Below are 19,026 nucleotides of genomic sequence, written 5' to 3' on the forward strand. Positions count from 1 at the left end.
AGGGGATGTGCACCTGGTGTCACCCCGTCAAAGCCAATATGAAAAGCACATATAGCTGCTAAATAAACCTTAATAGTTGAAAATGAAAGGCCCTTATCCAGCAGCTCCTGCAGGAATGTCAAAACATCCACAATAGAACACTGAAATGGGAGAGTGTGGTGGTCCTGGCACCATTGATCGAAGGCTCGCCATTTGTAAGCGTATAAGCCTCTAGTAGATGAGGCCTTAGCGCTCTGAATTGTCGCTATCATGCTAGGTGGCAAACCCTTAGCAATCAAGTTTAACCTCTCAGCAGGTAAGCATGAAGGTGCCACAGATCCGGGCGCAGATGAACCACTTCTCCTCCTGCCTGAGAGAGGAGCTCCCTGCGGAGAGGAAGCTGCCAAGGACTCGCTGCTAGCAGGGTGATTATCTCTGCAAACCACGACGTTGTGGGCCACCAAGGGGCCACTAGAATCAGAGAGAGGAAATGCCGACACACTCTAGAACTGGAGATATCATTTCCACTGGGGGAAATGCATACAGGAGCACGTCTGGCCGTTGGTGCACTAGCGCTTCCAAGCCCAAGGATGCATTGTGGTCGATTATGGAGAAGAACAGGGGGCAGTGAGTATTTACCCTGGAAGAAAAAAGATCTATTTGCGCCTTGCCAAATAGATCCCAAATCTCAGCCACTATTAAATGGTGTAACCTCCATTCTCTCCCCAGAGGACCCCCCCTGGAGAGAAGGTCCGGCCCCAGGTTCAGGTGGCCCGGAACATGGGTGGGTCTTAGAGACAGAAAATGAACACTGAAACGCAGTCTGCGTCCCAGCTGAAACTGAGCGAGGCAGAGATGAAACACGACCACTCTGTGCTCCGACAAACGTTTGCGGCTGGAAAGCGAGCATATTTCCAAACTGAGGTAAGAAATATGTTGACTCGGGGTTAGCGAGCTCTTTTGAAAGTTCACAGAGAACCTCAGTGTCTGAATGTGTAACAGAACCAGTGACAGCTGTGTCTCCGCCTGCTCTCTGGAGCAAGCTACGAGAGCCCAGTCGTCTAGGTAGGCTAAGATGCGGATGCCTCTCTCTCTGAGGGGCGCTAGCGCTGCTTCGGCACATTTCGCAAAGGTGCAAGGAGTGAGTGACAGCCCGAACGGCAGCACTAGGTATTCGTAGGCTACGCCCTCGAATGCAAACCTCAGAAACTGCCTGTGTTTCGGGTGTATAGCCACATGAAAATAAGCATCTGTTAGATCGATTGTTGCAAACCAATCTCCCGGACCAACTGCATTCAAGAGTTGTCTGAGTGTTAGCATCTTGAACTTGTACGTTCGTAGATACGTGTTCAAGACTCGCAGGTCGAGGATGGGATGATGCCCTCCCACTTTTTTCTGAACAACAAAATAACGGCTGTACCAACCTTTGTCTGTCTCCGAAGCGGGGACCACTCGTGTTACTCTTTTCTGCATAGTGCCTTTATTTTCTGTCTGAGTACCATGGCCGCCGACAGTTGTGTTTACGATTCTCTGGAAACGAGGCGGCTTGACCTGGAACTGCAACCGGTACCCATGGCAATGTTTGGCAGCACCCATGGAGAGGGAGCACAAGCACGCCACTGAGGGAAGTGAGCAGCCAGCCGGCTGACCTGCAGCACCGTCGGCGGGGCGTTGTCGTTCCCAAGTGTGTCTGCAGGGGAATGCATCACCTGCTTGACCTGACTTATTCTGCCTGCAGGCTGAGCATTTGTGATTGTTTGAGAATACAACACTCTTTATTGATTGTAAGATGGGAACATGTACATTCATACATTTTCTTGGAGGCACTTTTCCTGGGGCACAACAATGAAAAACAGCAGGAACACTTGATGTGGTCACCTGAACATTTAACACACCTGAACAGGGTGTGTTAAATGCCTCAGGGTGTCTGCTGAGGCATTTTGTGTGCAGGGGGTTTGTGCTTGGGAGACAGTGTTAGGAAAGTGCACTGACGGAGCTCATGGTGCGAGCAGTGCCGGCCTGAGCCAAATAAATCTTCTCTAGCTGCGAAGCAGATAATCTGCAGTGCTTGGACGGCAGACTTGCAGGGCCACTGACACCATGGTTATGGGACGGGGCCAGAAAAACAGCCAGAGACGGCTCCATAGCGGGTGGGTTAGTTAAGCCAGCCGCCTCAGTTCCATGTACTGTCCATAGCCGGGCACAGTGACACGGGTAGACAGAGGTTTGTCTCATGATGCTGTTAGCTTGCAGACAAAATCTGGGAACATGGGAAGGCAGTTTTTGGCTGTTGCGGGCTCCGGTGGGAGGAAAAAAGCCGTAAACCGCGACGGCTTCTTAGCTGGCGGAGGAGAGGGCCACCTGCAGCTTCTCAGCAGCATGGCGAAATAGGGAGAAAAGAGAGGTATCATCGTGGCCGACTGACGCAGCAGCGGCGACACATTGGGCCGACAAATTGGTTAAAAGGTCGGGCATGTGTGTGAAGTTACGACCCGGCTCGAAATGACCGTAACAAGACGTGACTTCCCACGGGACACCCAACGCTGCACAGGAAAACTTGAAATTAGTGCTCCGCGGGCAGCCTACACACCAACTGCGCGGTGGAGGCTAACACCAACAGGGGCAGTTAAGCTAAGTTCAAGTCGGCAGACAACGGAGCTAACTAGCAGCAGCTAGCTAGCCTAACTCAGCAGAAGTGTTCTCAGCAAGGTGAAGAACGTAAGAACTGAGGGATGACTGTGATGACAGCGGTTATATGTGCAGGCGGGGCCATGCGCGTGTCATCACATCTTAAAGTCATCTGCCTTAAGGGCGTGAATAAAGGTTTCTTCAGCCAGGACACGCGAGGGCATGATATCCCATACTTATGTGTTGTACCGAGTGAATCGACTTAAAGGGAACAAGGATATTTGGCATGTGTTACCGGCACCAGACCTAGGGGAATCTGGACCGGCAGCAAGCAGCACACAGGCTAGAGAGCACTGCGTTGCCAAGTATGAACAAACTGTGGATTAGTAGAGAGGACACCGAAGTTAGCGTCTTGCTCAGGCCGGTGCTCATTTATTTCTGCAACATATACACAATACAAATCACACTAGACCATGCATTCTTCCCATAAAACAGATTTAATAAACAAAAATAAAGTTACAAAAAGCATTCTCTCAAAAGCAAAATAAATACAAACTAATTCAAAATAACTTTACATACTCACAACTTAAACAAAACACTCACGTCTAAAGCATAACAACATACCAAAATAACCCATCTCACCTGCACACAACCTTTCCCCACATTCGCGCCATATACGCTATTACTTTTGAACATGGCGTCCCCCGAACGCAACACAATATGGCGGCAGGCGACTGCAAATGTTGTTTCACCAACGAAAAGCTTTCCCCTTAACACATGTACTCAGTATTGCTTGGCTAATACTAAAACAAACACTACAACACATTTTCTGAAGTCGCAGAATGCCACTGTCATAGCATATACTTATAGTGATATGTAACGTAATAGCATTATGCCGATGATACACTAATACTCATTACAACAAAATACCACAAAATAACATCATCACAATCATCCCAAAATATGGCCAAATAGTTGTTACTCAACTTACATGACATTCAGAACCAGTTCAGTAACATAAAAGTTTGTTTGTCAGTACCTGTGGATTAATAGCGAGGACACGGAAGTTAGCGTCTTGCTCAGGCCGGAGCTCATTTATTTCTGAGCTGCACATGCGCAGAGCCTATAGCTAGAGTCTCTCTGGTAGTTCCACAGCAGTGCAAGAACACCATCTACTGGCATAATGAAATATAACTTTGGCCTGGCAACGCATAACAATGTCAAAACAAGTCACAATAATAAACAAAAAATAAGGGGGTATTTGGTTTTCTTACAAAAATAAACATGTAGCCTTTTCCAACCTGCTACACATGCATACTGAAGCAGCCAGGGATTGAACTACCAACCAATTAGTAGGTAGAGCCACAGCCACCCAAACCTTACTAGGAGAGTATTAACTTGAATGGAGTGTACTAACCCTGTGAATGACAGCGTTAACCATGACACTATGAAGCCACTAATATGCAGATTATAGATCAAACATAATATCTAGGCAAAATAAATATTACAACACATTACTAAAACAGACCCTTAAAGTTTAAACACAAGTTGTTTATGTGATATTGTGATGTCTATATATGTGTGTTGATCATATTCAATCTGACAAGCAGTTTATATCCTTGAATCAGCTGTTTTTTCCCTTCTTTTCAGTCTCTCTACTCTCATTTTATTAATAGCAGACATTGTAGGCTGTTATTTGTCTCTAACTGAATATTTTTCTGTGAACAGTTCCCAATAAGCCCACTGTGGTCTTGCAGCCATCCTGGACTCAGATATACAGCGGTGAGACAGTCACTGTCAGATGTGAGATTCAGGGAGATGAAGGAGCTCAGTGGACGTATGAATGGAGAGCAGCCAAGTTAAACACACCTCCAACATCCAATGAATACAGAATCATCAGAGCTACTGAGTCTGACAGTGGAGGATACAGCTGCCGGGGCAGGAAGGACTATTTCTTCTCAGAGTGGAGTGATATCATCACACTGACTGTATCATGTAAGTTGGAGAAACTTAATCTGAAGTCATTTGTTGAAAATTATTATAGTGTTATTAATAAAAAATGTGTAGTATAATTTGTTACAAAATTGTGTATTATTTGTATTATGCCGTAGTTAATTCAACATTTAATAATTGTGTAGAGTATTTAGTTTTAAATCAATCCATAAAGTTTTCAGGTTTTGGTTAAAGAGTGTGGACACATGAGCAACATGTGCTACATGGGTTTTTTGTGAAATAATGAAAAGATTGTTATCCAGTTCTCATTATTCAGGTGTCACTGAAATCACACTTGTTTAGTTTAATGTGCATCGACTCATATATCAACTAAAATAAATAAATCTTATTCATTTATATGTATAATTACATTCATTAGTGCCAGCTTTTTACAGTTTTGTCAGTTCAGAAATGTTAATTTCCACAGTCGTCCTGGCTCATTAGGATTTGTATGGTTTAACAATTTACAAGAGAAAATATCAATTTATTTATATTAATCTCACTCAGTCTCATTTACTTTTATGTTCTTTTTCTAAACTGAACTGCAGCTAAACCAAAGCCCACACTGAGAGCTGACAACACAACTCTTCCAGTAGGGGGCAGTGTGACCCTGACCTGCTCTGTGAACCCATCATCATCATCATCTGGATGGAAATACTACTGGTACAGAGATAATATCCTACTGAATTTCTCCTCGTCTGATGGACAACTTAGTGTCTCACAGGAAGGACACTACAGGTGCAAAGGAAAAAGAGGAAACCCAGCTTACTACACAGAGGCAAGCCAAGAAGTTCAAATTAACAAAACCAGTGAGTTTGGATTCAGCAATCATAAATAATTTCATGATCTGTATTCATATGATTGCAAAACTCAAAATAGTGATGGTTACTTAAAATTGTTTTTTATTTAAATGTTTGAATAAATAGGGCCAGCCAGTGCTGTTGTAACTGTGCAACCCGACTGGCCCACATTATACAGTGGAGAAATGATCACTCTAAGCTGTGAGATCCAAGGAGGAGACACTGAGTGGGAGTATGAATGGAGAACTACAAGCTCACATAAACCATCAAACCAAAGTGAACTCAGTGTAGATTCTACTTCTCCATCTAACACTGGTCACTACAAGTGTAGAGGCAGAAGCAAAATTGCACAAGATCATTTAACAGAGTGGAGTGTTCCTTTAAATTTGATAGTATCACACAGTAAGTAAAATCATAATCCATTCACCCAGTCATTTTTGATTAATTATGTAATGAGATAATAGTTCAAAATTATGGCGCTAACATGCTAAAAATGTAGCGTACAGGCATTGTATTTATGGATTGGCATGTATTTGATCATCACTCCAAGAATTTCCTAACAGATAAACCCCGTCCTGTCCTCACTGTGTCTCCATCATGGCTGAGTCCTGGAGCCTCAGTAACTCTGAACTGTGAGGTTGAACATCCGTCTGCAGGATGGAGCTTCTACTGGTATAAAGCTGTTCCTGATCTATCAGAGAAATCCTCCAGTTATGAGCTGCTACCTGATGGCAGTGGGACTGCACAGGACTCCTACATCATTCATGGACAGACACACACAGCAGGATATGTGTGCAGAGCTGGAAGAGGAGACCCAGAGTATCACACTGATCACAGTCGACCAAAGTTTGTCTGGTCTGCAGGTGAGGAATTTTTAAATTAACTGTCAATCTTGTAAACATTTGGCTCTAATTAACTGTTCTGCGTGCACTCTTTTCTTTCCTTAATTATCATGATTTGTAAAAGAAAAAACATGACGTATCCAACTGTTAGTCACATGAATTTTTTGTGTGCTATTCTATTTCTTTATTTCTCCCCAGGGAGTTTTTAAACTGGTACAGCACCTATAAATTTAAGATCATAAAAGAAATTATAAGAAAGACATAAAGTGTTATCGAGAGAAATATTAGAAGGAGCAAAGAGCACATGTAATTAATGCCATGTGTACATATGGAAAAAGTCCAATACAACAAGTCAGAATGACAAAATGAAATACAATGTTCATATATGTGAAGATCACACACAAAAGGAAGGAGACAAATATAATGTTACTATAGGACTATAAGACAAGGATATTTGTAACCCTTATTTGTCTCATAAGGGTTACAAATGTGGAGGATGTCTGTAGGTCAGGTCATCTACTAATCTACTAATAAGAAGGTTGGTGGTTTAATGCCTGGCTCCCTGGATTTTCAGTCAGGTTTCAGAGCTTATCGCAGCACAGAAACAGCTTTATTGAAGGTAACAAATGCTCTTCTTATGGCCTCTGACAGTGGACTCATCTCTGTGCTTGTCCTACAAGACCTCAGTGCAGTGTTCGATACTGTTGACCCAATATTCTATTAGAACGATTAGAACATGCTGTAGGTAAATATGGTACTGCGCTGCAGTGGCTTGTATCATATTTATCTAATAGATTCCAATTTGTTCGTGTAAATTGAGAGTCCTCTTCACACACTAAGTTAAATTAGTGTGTGAAGAGGATGCAGAGGGTTCAGTGCTAGGACCAATTCTATTTATATTATACATGCTTCCCTTAGGCAGTATCTTCAGAAGACAGCATACATTTTCAGGAGACAGACACTATCTCTACTTTTAAGATCAGACTTAAAACTTTCCTTTATGCTAAAGCATATAGTTAGGGCTGGACCAGGTGACGCTGAATCCTCCCTTAGGCTGCAAAAGTTAGGCTGCAATAACCGTAGGCTGCTGGGGGACTCCCATGATGACATCCACCCATAATGCGTTGAGTATTTCCTTTTCAGTCATTTTTCTCACTCAACATGTGTTAATAAACCTCTCTGCATCGAATCATACATCTCTGTCTCTCTTCAACAGTATGTCTTTCATCCTGTCTTCCTTCTCTCACCCCAACCGGTCGCAGCAGATGGCCGCCCCTCCCTGAGCCTGGTTCTGCCGGAGGTTTCTTCCTGTTAAAAGGAAGGTTTTCCTTCCCACTGTTGCCAAAGTGCTTACTCATAGGGGGTCATATGATTGTTGGGCTCTTCTCTGCATGTGTTATTGTAGGGACTACCTTACAATAGCACTGTATAAATAAAAGTGAATTGAACTGAACTGAATTAATTTATATATAATTAAAAATAAATAGTTTACACACAAAATGTTAAGTTCAACTTTACAAGTTTGATCAGTTTTGCTCTCAAAAAACTCCCTGTCTGTGCAAATGTGTAAAAGTGTTTTAAGATAACATCTCCCTTGCCATTGCCTGATATGCTCAGAAAAGGTCACATGTGCAGGTAACTTTACAGATTCCCAAATGTAACCTGCATTCATGTGCTAGTGGAAAATTGGAACATTGGGGATTCATCTGTGTTTTTGTGCTATTTCAAATAAAATGTTTTTTTCCTACATAACCAGAATAGTTCATCGGCCCTCTACTAAAAACATTCACTTCCCAATTACAGATGCTATACAGTAACCTATAAAGGTTATTATGTGGTTCACATGGTGCTGCTAGGACATTCTTCTGCTGGGAAAACAGGACCGCAGTCTGCAGAGGGAGAAGAAATGACGAGGCATTTTGAGATGCAAGAGAATGAACAAGAAGGGAGGAGAAAAGACAAAGTTCTGAAAATTTCAGAAAATCTTCAGAACTCATTGGACTAAATGTGAACCATAAGGAGAAGGCTTAACACAGTGATTGGAGATTGAGCCTGAATTATAACCCTGATTTAACCCTTCTTACATCCTGTTTTTCAGATGTTCATTCAGCAGCGTCTCTCACAGTGAGTCCTGACAGAGTGCAACACTTCACCTCTGACTCTGTCTCACTGACCTGTGAGGGAAACTTCACTGAGTGGAGAGTGAGGAAGTTTAGTGAAAAAGGCTTTTTTTCACACTGCTGTGACTGCCAGAAACTGAGTGGATCCTCTTATGAGATCCACAGCTTACAGGAGGGTGTTACTGTGTACTGGTGTGAGTCTGGATCAGGAGAGTTCAGCAATGCAGTCAACATCACTGTACGAGGTGTGTTTAAATGACTATTTTTTGGGACAAAAACTGGAGCTGAAGATTTAATTTTATTCACTAAACTAAACTTTTCAAACTTGTTGCTACTTAATTTAAACAGACAAAAAAGACCACTGGAGATGAAGCTGCAAAGTGGAAAAAAATGTTTATTGAAATGCAGTTTTAATAAACTCAAAAACCAGTGTAGTAGTGACTTAACATAATCATAGACGGCTCTGCGACAGCAACTCTGCTAATATACATGGTACTCTCGTATTTAATGAGGTTTATGAGATAACTTTGCTTTGGTAAAACTGAGTTTTATACGTGCTGTTTAATAACGACACGGAATAAATAAGGTTAAAATAATAAAGATGATTATATTTTCCACATAAACATTTCGGATTAAACTAGGTCAGTTCATTGTGTGGCAGACAGGGTTGGACTCAAACACAGGACTCGGAAAGCCAGACATAAAACACAAAAGTAGCTTCATTGCTGAAATTATAAGACAAGGCAGGAGCCTCTCCAACAAGAGAAACCTAACTTGGAGACACACAAGGATGAAACACAGCATGAGGAACAATGCAACAAAACAGGAAGTAAAATAAAATACTGAGTTTAGGACTAAGACATGTGAACTTGACCCAGTGAGAGAAGATAAACAAACATGGAGACATGACTGACTGTGGAGACAAAGGAAACACAAACGATCATAAGTGAAGATTGCATAACCTAATGAGGAATGCTGAGTATAAACAAAGCAAAAGTAACCACGAACAAGAAATATAGATAATATAACGAGGACTATAGAAAATAAAAAGAAGACTATGGAGCTCAAACACAAAACTCATCATAACATAGAATAAACCTAAAGACCCAAAGAACAGGAGCACAGAACTATAATACAAAGATATAAGAAAAGAAAACCTCTAAAACATCTCAAACTCAAAACTATGATTGTAACTTTATACATAACAAGACTTCTAAACATAAAACTTCTTACTGTTAAAATGGGTCTTTAATAACAAAAAAACCCTTTTAAAGTTGTTTTTAGGTTCATATTGTTTTTCTTGATGTGGCCTAAACTTTTCGGATTTTATTAGATCTAGTTGGACTTCTTTCTGACTTTGTGTTTTGATATTACCAGAAACTTTAGGCTTCGGATCTAAAATCGGTTCATTTATTGTTCCATTCATCATCGGACTTGTTAGTGGAATTATCCTCGTGATGCTGCTGCTGTGTTGCTGCAGAAAGATAAAGGGTGAGAGCTTTTCTAATCAGTGATTTGATGTGACACATTTAAGTAAACTGATTACAAACCAATGTAACAATAATTTTTAATTTTCTTTTATAGATCTTTGTTGTAACAGGTTGGTGCAAAAGTTTTCTTTCATTTTAAAAATAACATGAAATTATAACTATTCCTGATTAAATTACACAGTGTTTATTGCATGTTTTAGTCTCACTCAGTCTCAGAGCACCAATCAAAACTCTGCTGCACAACAAAAAGCCAACAAGAATGAGAACAACGTTTACTCCTCTCTTCTTCCTGGTCAGTCCTAGAAACTATTACTTGCATCATTTTTAACACTAAGTTTGTTAACAAACAAATATTGTGAAAAAGTAATTTCTCTTCTGTTGTCTGACCTGCAGGTGATTTTCCAGTTTATGAAATAATCAGATCCTCTGGAAACACTAGAAGTGGTACAGTATAACCTCTGATAATAACAGAGCTATAAGAGATGATACAATGATTATAAACTGACTGATCAGACCTGATGTCATGTTATTATTTAAGGTGGACCAGCAGATGAACATAGAAATGTCACATCTACACTTGAACTTAAAGTTATTGATGAGAAGACTGAGTTCAGAAAATGTAAGGATATCATTGTTTATTAATATGTCCTTGTAACTCCTAATCTCGAAATACAGATAAAAGAGAGCTGTTCTTAATTAAATGCACTAATACTGTCTGAACAGGGAGAAATGATGACCCAGACGGGAGCTCTGACTACGAGGATGATGATCATGAGACAGGCTCAGGTACAAACGTACAAATACATCACTGGATCACTGACAATCAAATGAGTTTAAGAATGAAATAAATCCTATTGTTCTTCCAGTAAAACAAGTTCAGAGTCCTGTTGGAATGACTTTCATTCATTTTCTTTAGTTACATTCAATCTGTTGCTTGTTTAGCCAAATAATAAAATAACACGACTTTAAAATTTTGCAAACATGTACATCTAAAATCAGGAAAAAACGGATAATAAATATGTCTTTTCAAAATATGAATGTAGAAGTTCACAAAGCAGACTCACAACATCAGCACCATTATATATTTGTTTCTGTTTTTACACTGTATTTGTTCTGATTTAGTTTCAGGTTCATAAGAGGAAGTGGACGTTAACAGAGAAACTTGTGGACAAGAACATAAAGTAAATAGCTGAACTTTCACCATGTTTGATAACATTTCTGCAAATGCATAAATCACTGAGTTTCTGATCATATTGAAGAATTAAACTCAGCATTGATGGAAGACTGATGATACCATCTACTTTTGTATTAAATTCTTATTTATGTTGCAGTAACTGTATATTTTCCTCCTAAGAACCGAACTCTTTCATGGCATGCATTTTTTAATATTGAGTCTTTTATTGAGAAAGCACGCAGTATGTACATTGCTTTTGTTTTCAAATTTTTAAACTTATAATTGGAAAATGACCAAAAAAAATAGGGGAAAAAAGTAAATAATAATAATTAAAACAACTAAAATAGAACAAAGCAAAAAGAATAAAGGCATTAATTGAAAAGAAAAACAAATCAAACAAAGAAACAAAGAAAACCCCATAGAAACTTGGGGAGGGGCGTAGCAGGGCAGCCAAGTTAGCATCACATTATTGACATGTGTATTTAAATCAGTGCACATCAAAGTAATAATAATAATAATAATAATAATAATAATAATAATAATAATAAAGTGTGATGGTTCATAGAAAATCACACCTCACAGGCTTAACGTATTCCGTCCATTTAGACCATATTATAAAGAAGGTATCCTTCTGAACTTTAAGAAAGAATGACAATTTTTCCATTGTATAGGTCTCTTGTACATAATATATCCAGTCTTTTTATCGTTGGTGGTTAACAGGATTGAGCCATCTCCTTGTTTTTTTATGGTAAATGGCCTATAATTGTACAGTGCTTTATAGTGATGTGCGGATCGATGCTGAAATATCGATTCCTCCAATACCAGTCATTTATGTTCTAGAATCGATTCTCACATTAAAATATTTAGGATAAAATTGTAGTTTATCATTAACAGGAACACAGTGGAAAGAAACTATATCATTCAGATTGTCTACATTGGAAAGAATTACTTTCTCTTCCGCCTTTCATAGTCATGTGCGAAATACGGCTGTATAAATGTGTCGCAGCCCCTGGCGTGCGCACTAACAACAATGGCTGAGCGTAAATGGAGTCATTTGTGGATGTATTTTACATCCACAAACAGACGTGGTTTGCGATACATGTGGCAAGACAGTGAGGTGTTGTTGCAACATCACTAACCTCGTCAAACACCTCACAGTAAATCATATCACAGAATATGATGAGCGCATGTTGAGGCGAACTGAAGAGGAGGACAGGGACAGGTGCTGCTAGGGCGAGACAGACGTCTTTCACGGTGACCTTTAGTGCTGCAGGCAGGCAAGGTGTTCAAATAGAGCACAACTTAAGTTTTCTTATTTCTATATGATGAACTCTGCATTACTAAGTGATAAGAACAAGTAACCTGAAGCCCTGTAATCATTATGATGCTATAATTTCAGATACAATAAATAAAATACGTTTTTGTGCAAAGTATCGGTATCGGATCAGTGTCGTCAATACCACACTGAATTATACTTGGTATCGAATCGGCAAGGAAATCAATGGTATCGCACATCACTAGTGCTTTACTTAGTCCCTATGGACCCCACTGACTACTGACTCGTGGTCACTAGGATATACAAAAGTCTTCTATCACTGGAGTTCAGTTTATTCACTGGTATGTTACACAGAAATATGGTCTCAAAGGTTAAAGGAAAAACAAATGAAAAAACATTTTGTAGATGTTTTCTCCCTAAGAATTCAAAGCTTTGAAATGCCCCCTTGTGGAAAACTGAATAGTAACTAGTTAGGCCTTTTGAAATCCAGTTCTTGAATCTATTATCACAATGATTCGGGGTAAAGTCTGAATCATATGCGGGCCATCTTAAGACTTAAGAGACATTTTCCAAACCACAAATTTTTATTGCTTCATTCCAAGCAGATATCATTACTTGTAGTATGGGTTCATCTGGCAGGTGTATTTTGTTCTGTAGTTTTATGTCCGATATTAAGGCTTTAACTGGTACTCCTTTAACAATTGTTCCTTCAACATCTTTCCGTCCCGTGGCGTAATATACACAACAGAGACATATCAATAGTCTTATCTGCAAAGGTGGAAAGTAACGAATTACATTTACTTGCGTTACTGTAATTGAGTAGTTTTTTTGTGTATTTGTACTTTTTAAAGTTATTTTTCAAGTCGGTAATTTTACTTTTACTTAAGTATATTTTTTATTGTACTTCACTACATTTTCAATCACACCCGTTACTGAGTAAATTAAAAGAACAAACAAAAAAACAACAACAACATTGCGCTTTGGAAATACTGCAGGGAATGATGGGTAGTAGAACAAATTGGCGTTGGGTCACGATAAAGATGGAGTCTGACATCGGTGGTATGGATCCAGTGAAAAAAGAAACCCCGTCGAATTCTGCTGACCCTGAACTCGAAGAAACCGATGTGAACCCCTGGCCGTATTTAAGGGACCATTTCGGCTTCAAGTGCAAGAAAGGCAACAGCTTTATTATGCGGTGTAAGCTGTGTTTGTCCAGAGAGACCGAGTTAGCAGCTTTTAAAAATTCCACATCAAACCTGCGCAATCATGTAGAGTTAAGTTAAATGAAACTTGTACATTTATTTCAGCAAAAAGGCTGTGCTCAAGTTAATCACATTAAGTTAAGACATAAGCTGTTATTGGGCACGTTGTTGTCCACGCAACTTGGATCGGTAAATTGCCAAAAGAAAATGTGTTTACTTACATTTTTACTGTTTGTTAATAATAATAATTTTTTTTTTTTTTAAAAAGTTAAATTAGACAGAAGACAGAAGCTACTTACACACTGCAGGCAAAAGAATAACATGTGCTATGTGCAGAGGTGTTTTTTTCTGTTCTCAAACTGATCTCCCTGTTGGAGCTCAGTCTGGGGGGAGTTATTTTTTTCTCCTTATCTTTCCTCATGTTGTGCATTTTCCATTGTTATACCTCTCTGACCTGTCTTCCCCATGTGATGTTTGTGTAATGTATGTATGGTCAGAAGGGTAAGATGGCACTGGCAAAGGTCGGCAGCCTTAACCCAATTTCCTTCGGGGTCAACCTTCAGGATCAATAAAGTTTTATTGAATTGAATTGAATTGAATTGAATTGAATTGAATTGAATTGAATTGAATTGCTCCTCAAAATTAACAGAGCAGGGCCAAGTTTAAAAAATCAAAACACATTTTTATAGCAGCTGCCGTACAGCTCAATTCAGTACTTGTTCTCTTATTTGGTTGGTTTGGTGACCATTATCCATTTTGATATATAGACTTGCAGTTTCCCATATGGAAAATAAATAGTAAAAACATATATGATTTACTCATGAAAGTGGCCACTTTCTCATTACTTTCATATATTTTTTTAGTAAGTATACAAAACATACAAGTTTCATTATATAATTTTTCAAGGGATCTTATATGTGTTTTCACTCTTGTATGCTTTTCATACAAGTTTCATACAAGACAGATAAAAACTTTATAAGATTTATATATATATCTTTTCCATATGGGTTAACTGCCACTGCACTTTAATTTGTAAAGTTTTTCTTTTAATTAAAAACAACTACTTTGAGATTTATCCCATTGTCTTTTTTGCACTACTCAGACAGAGATCTCGGATGTTGTACCTTGGCTCTGCTGGAGCCACTCACCTAACTTGGAGGTCACTGCACCAAGTGTTGTGATTATCACTGGGACCACTGTTACCCTCATCCTCCAGATCTTCCTGATGGTGTTCCTTCTTCCTGTTGTTGCTGTCATTCGATATCACTACATTTGTCACTACAGCTGTCTTCCTCTGCTTGTCTATCACTAGTATGTCTGGTTGGTAAGACATGACTATTTTGTCCATCTGTATCTGTAAGTCCCACAGGATCTTAGCTTAGTGTTTCTCACCCTAGAGTGCATCTCAAATTTTGATCTTGGGACTTCCAGGCCATACTCAGCACATATTTTTCTATATATTATGCCAGCCACTTGGTTATAGCGTTCCATCTGTGCTGTCAATTTGTCCAGCTTTGTCCAGCCACTTGTAGCACTTCTGGATGTCAGCCAATTCCTCTATCTGCTGGTCCCCAGTCTCCTTCCTTCCGTACCTGATCACGGGCTGGGCGTAGGTGTTGATAGCCCGGATCTTGTTCTTACCGTTCAGTTGACTCCTTAGAACCTGTCTTACTCTCTGCATGTACAGTACTTGGTGGTTACAGCTTTCGTAGCAGCCTCTTTGTGGTTCTCATTTACCTGTGGGATTCCCAGGTACTTGTAGCTGTCCTTGATGTCTGCAATGTTGCCTTCTGGTTGTTCTATCCCCTCACCTCTGACAACGTTCCCTCTCTTCGTTACCATTTGACTACACTTCCCAAATTCGAAAGCCATCACAATGTCATGGCTGTAAATCCTGGTGGTGTGGATCAGTGAAGTGATGTCTCGTTCACTGCGCTTTATTAAATATGTAATACAGAAATATATATATATATATATATATATATATATATATTACAAGTCTGACTTACCATCAGCATAGTGGACTAATAAAAGAAACATTTAATAGGATTTGAAAGTTAAGGATGTCAAAATGTGACTGAATTAATATTTAACTTAATTGTTTCCAGAGTGACAGCAGTAAAGGCTATGGCGTTCTATGTATGCCCTGGCTGCTACAATCTTGCACCCTGCTGCATTTCTTTGTGTCTTTTATGCTAAATATTAATGAGCTAGAAATGAAAGGATTTGAACAAATGAGTTTTTGGTAGTGCTTGTTTGTGTTTTCTTCTCTCTGTAAACATGATAGCTGAAAAAATGGAGTTGTGATAAAACTTTGTAGGGATGTAGAGTGGTGTCATGTTAACAGCCCATTAAAAGTTGGCTTACATCCACCAAGGTCATGTTGACATGGGGCACTTTTTGAGTATCACTGATTCATTTTATTATGACTTTGTTATGTACATCACACTAACAGGTTATAACTGTTTCTGAATAACTATTATTTTTGGAAAACAAAATAAACTTATGATCAAAAACTTTCACTTGAAATTCATCACTGAACAATGAAATGAATGCTACACATGTACTATATCCATGTAAAACAAACAAACAGTTACAGTCAAAATGACATCAAAATGGGTTTCAAGAGGAAAAATGAAAAAGTACTTTGTATTTGTTTTTTTACACTTGTTTCTACAAACGTATTAAAGTAGTTTAAAAAGAACAAAGAAAACAAAATTAATATATACAAGATACTGTTCCTTTTTAAAGTAAATACTGACCAGAGTGAGATACCTTGGTGGAGGGTTGTTATTATTTTTTTGTCATCAGTGCTTTAGTCATTATTTGGAGTATCTGTCTGAAATTTTAAAAAAACCCAAAAAACCTCAGTTTCTTTGTTTTGTTTCTGTTCTGTACCTTTTGTTTCCCCCTGTTCACAGATCTTGTTTGACCTCTTGGTGGTTCTGTGTATGTAGCAGATTTGTTGCTGTAAACTGAGTCAGTCTGTTTGGAGGGCCTCCTCCATGGTGGCCGTCACTTCTGGACAGTTGTAGATGGTATCTCCTTTGTGGCTTTCCATGGAGATTATTTCCTCTCTTGGGCTGCTGGTCTGTATGGACTGAAAGACGTCCACGCTCTCATAAGCAGGGTCAGGATCATTGGAATAAGAGACTCTAGACTGAGATAATGGCAGTGTTCTTATGACCTGAACATTAGATGCTTGTGCATAAAAATAATGAAGTAAAAATATGTATTCAGTTATATTATCACATGTACCAGAAATAACCTTCCTAATTCTAGGAATGAGCAGGTTATATGATAAATATCTGTTACCAAATACATCTTACCTGGTAGGATTTGTATTTTGTTTTAACTAAAAAGAAGGAAAATGCTCCGAGGATAATTAATACAGAAACAGGAATAAGTATTCCTTTTAGTATGAGTTTTTGTGATTTCTCTTCATCTTTATTAGATATAAAACCTGCAGATTTGAAAACATAGTTTCAATTAGTATTTTTTTTTCCATTTCAGACATAAAAATAAAATCACGTTTATGATAACAAACAATAGGGTAAAGATATGAGAACATTTCTTTTTTAGACATTTAAATTACAGGGAACGATATAAAAAAAATATTCAATTCAATGTATTTGTCTAAATAAAATCAACAACCAGTTATTTTTAATTAATATTTAATACTTACACAGTGTTAAGTTTTCAGAAGCTTTATTTGTGCTAACATGGTTGTTGCCTCTGCAGACCACAGCTCTGTTCTCAGTGAAGATGGTGATGTTGACCTCACTGAATGATTTCTGGGATGTTCTGCAGCCGTCTTCATCACAAACAGACCAAAGCCAATAATCCTGGATGGAGCAGTTTACTGTGATACTGCAGAGTCCAGCAGACTGGTTGGAGCCAAGCTTTGACATTATAATGACAGGTCTGGGAACTACATCTGTGACATGGAGCCAAACAGATAAATTAATGATTTAATGCAAAAAGGAAAACAGACAATAACCTGGATGTTTCTTAAATTGTAGGATATATGATGTTGTGGTTAAAGACAATGACAGATTCTGTTTTTCTTTCAGGCACAATTGTGCACAGGCTAAAGTTCTCATTGTGACTTACCTTGAACAATGACTTGATGTTTCTCTGACATTGTAATAAAGTTTTGGCTGTATGAGACTTCATATATCCCAGCATCTGTATCACCCAGGTTATTAATACACAGAGAGAGGTTTCCAGCACTATAAACCACTCTCTCTTTGTATTTTGGATTGATTTTTCTATCATCAGCAATAATTGTCTTGTTAAATTTCCATTCGACACGTTCATATTCTGGCAATTTCTTAACATTCAGACACACTGAGCTGTTTTTTAGTCCATAATATGTCATTGTTGGGTCCTCTGCCATGAGACCTTAAAAACACATTAAAACACCTTAAAATCACACCATGAATACAATACATATATTGAAGCAGGTGTATGAAAAAGGAAATCACTTTGATATCTTCTGTTTTGCCACATTAGGCTGAGAGTAATTATTTTTAATCATCATCAAAAGAAAAAATACATTTCATTTCACTTATTAAACTTTGCTTTAATCATCACATTGACAGTTATTTTCCTAATGAAATCTCTGATACGTATCTTAAAAAAATAGATTCACATAAATAATAAATAGATTAAGGTTGAAATTAGCTAATAAAAAGCTATTATATTCACCTTACCTGTGACAATCCAAAAACTCAGAAGCTGTTTTTGATTTTGATTGATTTTTGTTTCAAAAACAACAAAACAACCACTTAAACAGTTTGTAATGGCGTTGTCATGGAAACCTGAAATAAACAGATGTGAGTATTATTTGCAAAGCGGTCACTAACAGTTCAGAGCATGACAGCAGTCTGCATGTATCTGACACAGAGGACTGTGAGGTAGAACATTTACAGAGAGAAGCTCTCTATGTGCTGCTGTCACAGGATGAAGTTAAAGGAAAAGATAACTTGTACATGTGGTAAATCTCATATGAAAGATTGCATGGAGACAGAATATCACAGAGAACTAAAGCTCTGCATCAATCGTGGTCAGCATGACTGAAAGAAGTAGAAGGATTAAACCTTTCCATTACGCTCCCTTTTGATCATTAACTGATTTCACAAGAATTTAAAAATATGACACAAACATCACAAACATTTAGTCACAGTAAGGTGGAGGTACAGGTCAGGCTCCTGCTCAGTCAGGTAAACTAAACAGCTGGGTTGAGCTAGCTCAGTGTTTTCCCCTGAAATCAGCATGATGGTGATAAACACTGCTGGTCATATGCTCTAACACAGCAAGTATGTGCTGTAGATGGTTTGCTCTCTTCACTAGCAATCATGACCTTGTCCTATAAAGTAGGTGAACAACTATAACTACATTGGTGACTGTTTTTACTTCTTCTATTTTCTTTTTGTCTGAAAGAGAAAACAAAGAGGTCATCAGTGCAACTCTGAGTATATGTATTTCTATTCCTGTAACTGTCAAGATACAAGTTATTAT

General features: G+C 38.6%; 2 protein-coding genes across 3 annotated transcripts in view; one reads left to right on the forward strand and one right to left on the reverse strand.

Annotated features, from left to right (window-relative positions):
* Positions 1 to 14,092, forward strand: part of LOC146522269 (Fc receptor-like protein 5) — a 53,302-nt gene extending 39,210 nt beyond the window's left edge. Inside the window, exons 3-15 of one of the 2 annotated variants that reach the window (XM_085153697.1) lie at positions 4,336 to 4,602; positions 5,148 to 5,408; positions 5,526 to 5,801; positions 5,963 to 6,262; positions 8,340 to 8,606; positions 9,739 to 9,852; positions 9,946 to 9,961; positions 10,052 to 10,143; positions 10,245 to 10,295; positions 10,390 to 10,470; positions 10,575 to 10,637; positions 10,974 to 11,501; positions 12,864 to 14,092. In XM_085153697.1, coding sequence (XP_085009823.1) covers positions 4,336 to 4,602; positions 5,148 to 5,408; positions 5,526 to 5,801; positions 5,963 to 6,262; positions 8,340 to 8,606; positions 9,739 to 9,852; positions 9,946 to 9,961; positions 10,052 to 10,143; positions 10,245 to 10,295; positions 10,390 to 10,470; positions 10,575 to 10,637; positions 10,974 to 10,987 — 1,802 coding nt within the window. In that variant the 3' untranslated portion in view covers positions 10,988 to 11,501; positions 12,864 to 14,092. The remainder of the gene's footprint in view (positions 1 to 4,335; positions 4,603 to 5,147; positions 5,409 to 5,525; positions 5,802 to 5,962; positions 6,263 to 8,339; positions 8,607 to 9,738; positions 9,853 to 9,945; positions 9,962 to 10,051; positions 10,144 to 10,244; positions 10,296 to 10,389; positions 10,471 to 10,574; positions 10,638 to 10,973; positions 11,502 to 12,863) is intronic. The other variant, XM_085153696.1, reaches the window with a different exon arrangement.
* A 2,220-nt stretch (positions 14,093 to 16,312) lies between these two features.
* LOC146522272 (SLAM family member 7-like) lies at positions 16,313 to 18,239 on the reverse strand. Its single transcript, XM_085153716.1, has 5 exons — positions 18,219 to 18,239; positions 17,617 to 17,907; positions 17,189 to 17,440; positions 16,833 to 16,966; positions 16,313 to 16,663 (listed from the first exon to the last, which is right to left on the reverse strand). Exons 2-5 carry the CDS (start codon positions 17,900 to 17,902, stop codon positions 16,484 to 16,486), a joined length of 852 nt encoding a protein of 283 aa, XP_085009842.1. The 5' UTR covers positions 17,903 to 17,907; positions 18,219 to 18,239; the 3' UTR covers positions 16,313 to 16,483.
* Positions 18,240 to 19,026: the final 787 nt, after the last annotated feature.

Source organism: Neolamprologus multifasciatus, chromosome 3 (assembly GCF_963576455.1).
Source record: "Neolamprologus multifasciatus chromosome 3, fNeoMul1.2, whole genome shotgun sequence".
NCBI classification, from domain to species: Eukaryota; Metazoa; Chordata; class Actinopteri; order Cichliformes; family Cichlidae; genus Neolamprologus; species Neolamprologus multifasciatus.

Excerpts from the sequence above, each read along its gene's own strand:
- LOC146522272 (XM_085153716.1), bottom strand. The coding sequence starts at position 17,902 with ATGGCAGAGGACCCAACAATGACATATTATGGACTAAAAAACAGCTCA. Across the intron at positions 16,967-17,188 it reads TTCTGAAAACTTAACACTGT|GTTTTATATCTAATAAAGAT; the intron begins GTAAGTATTAAA and ends TCAAATCTGCAG. Across the intron at positions 16,664-16,832 it reads CAAAATACAAATCCTACCAG|TCTAGAGTCTCTTATTCCAA; the intron begins GTAAGATGTATT and ends CCATTATCTCAG.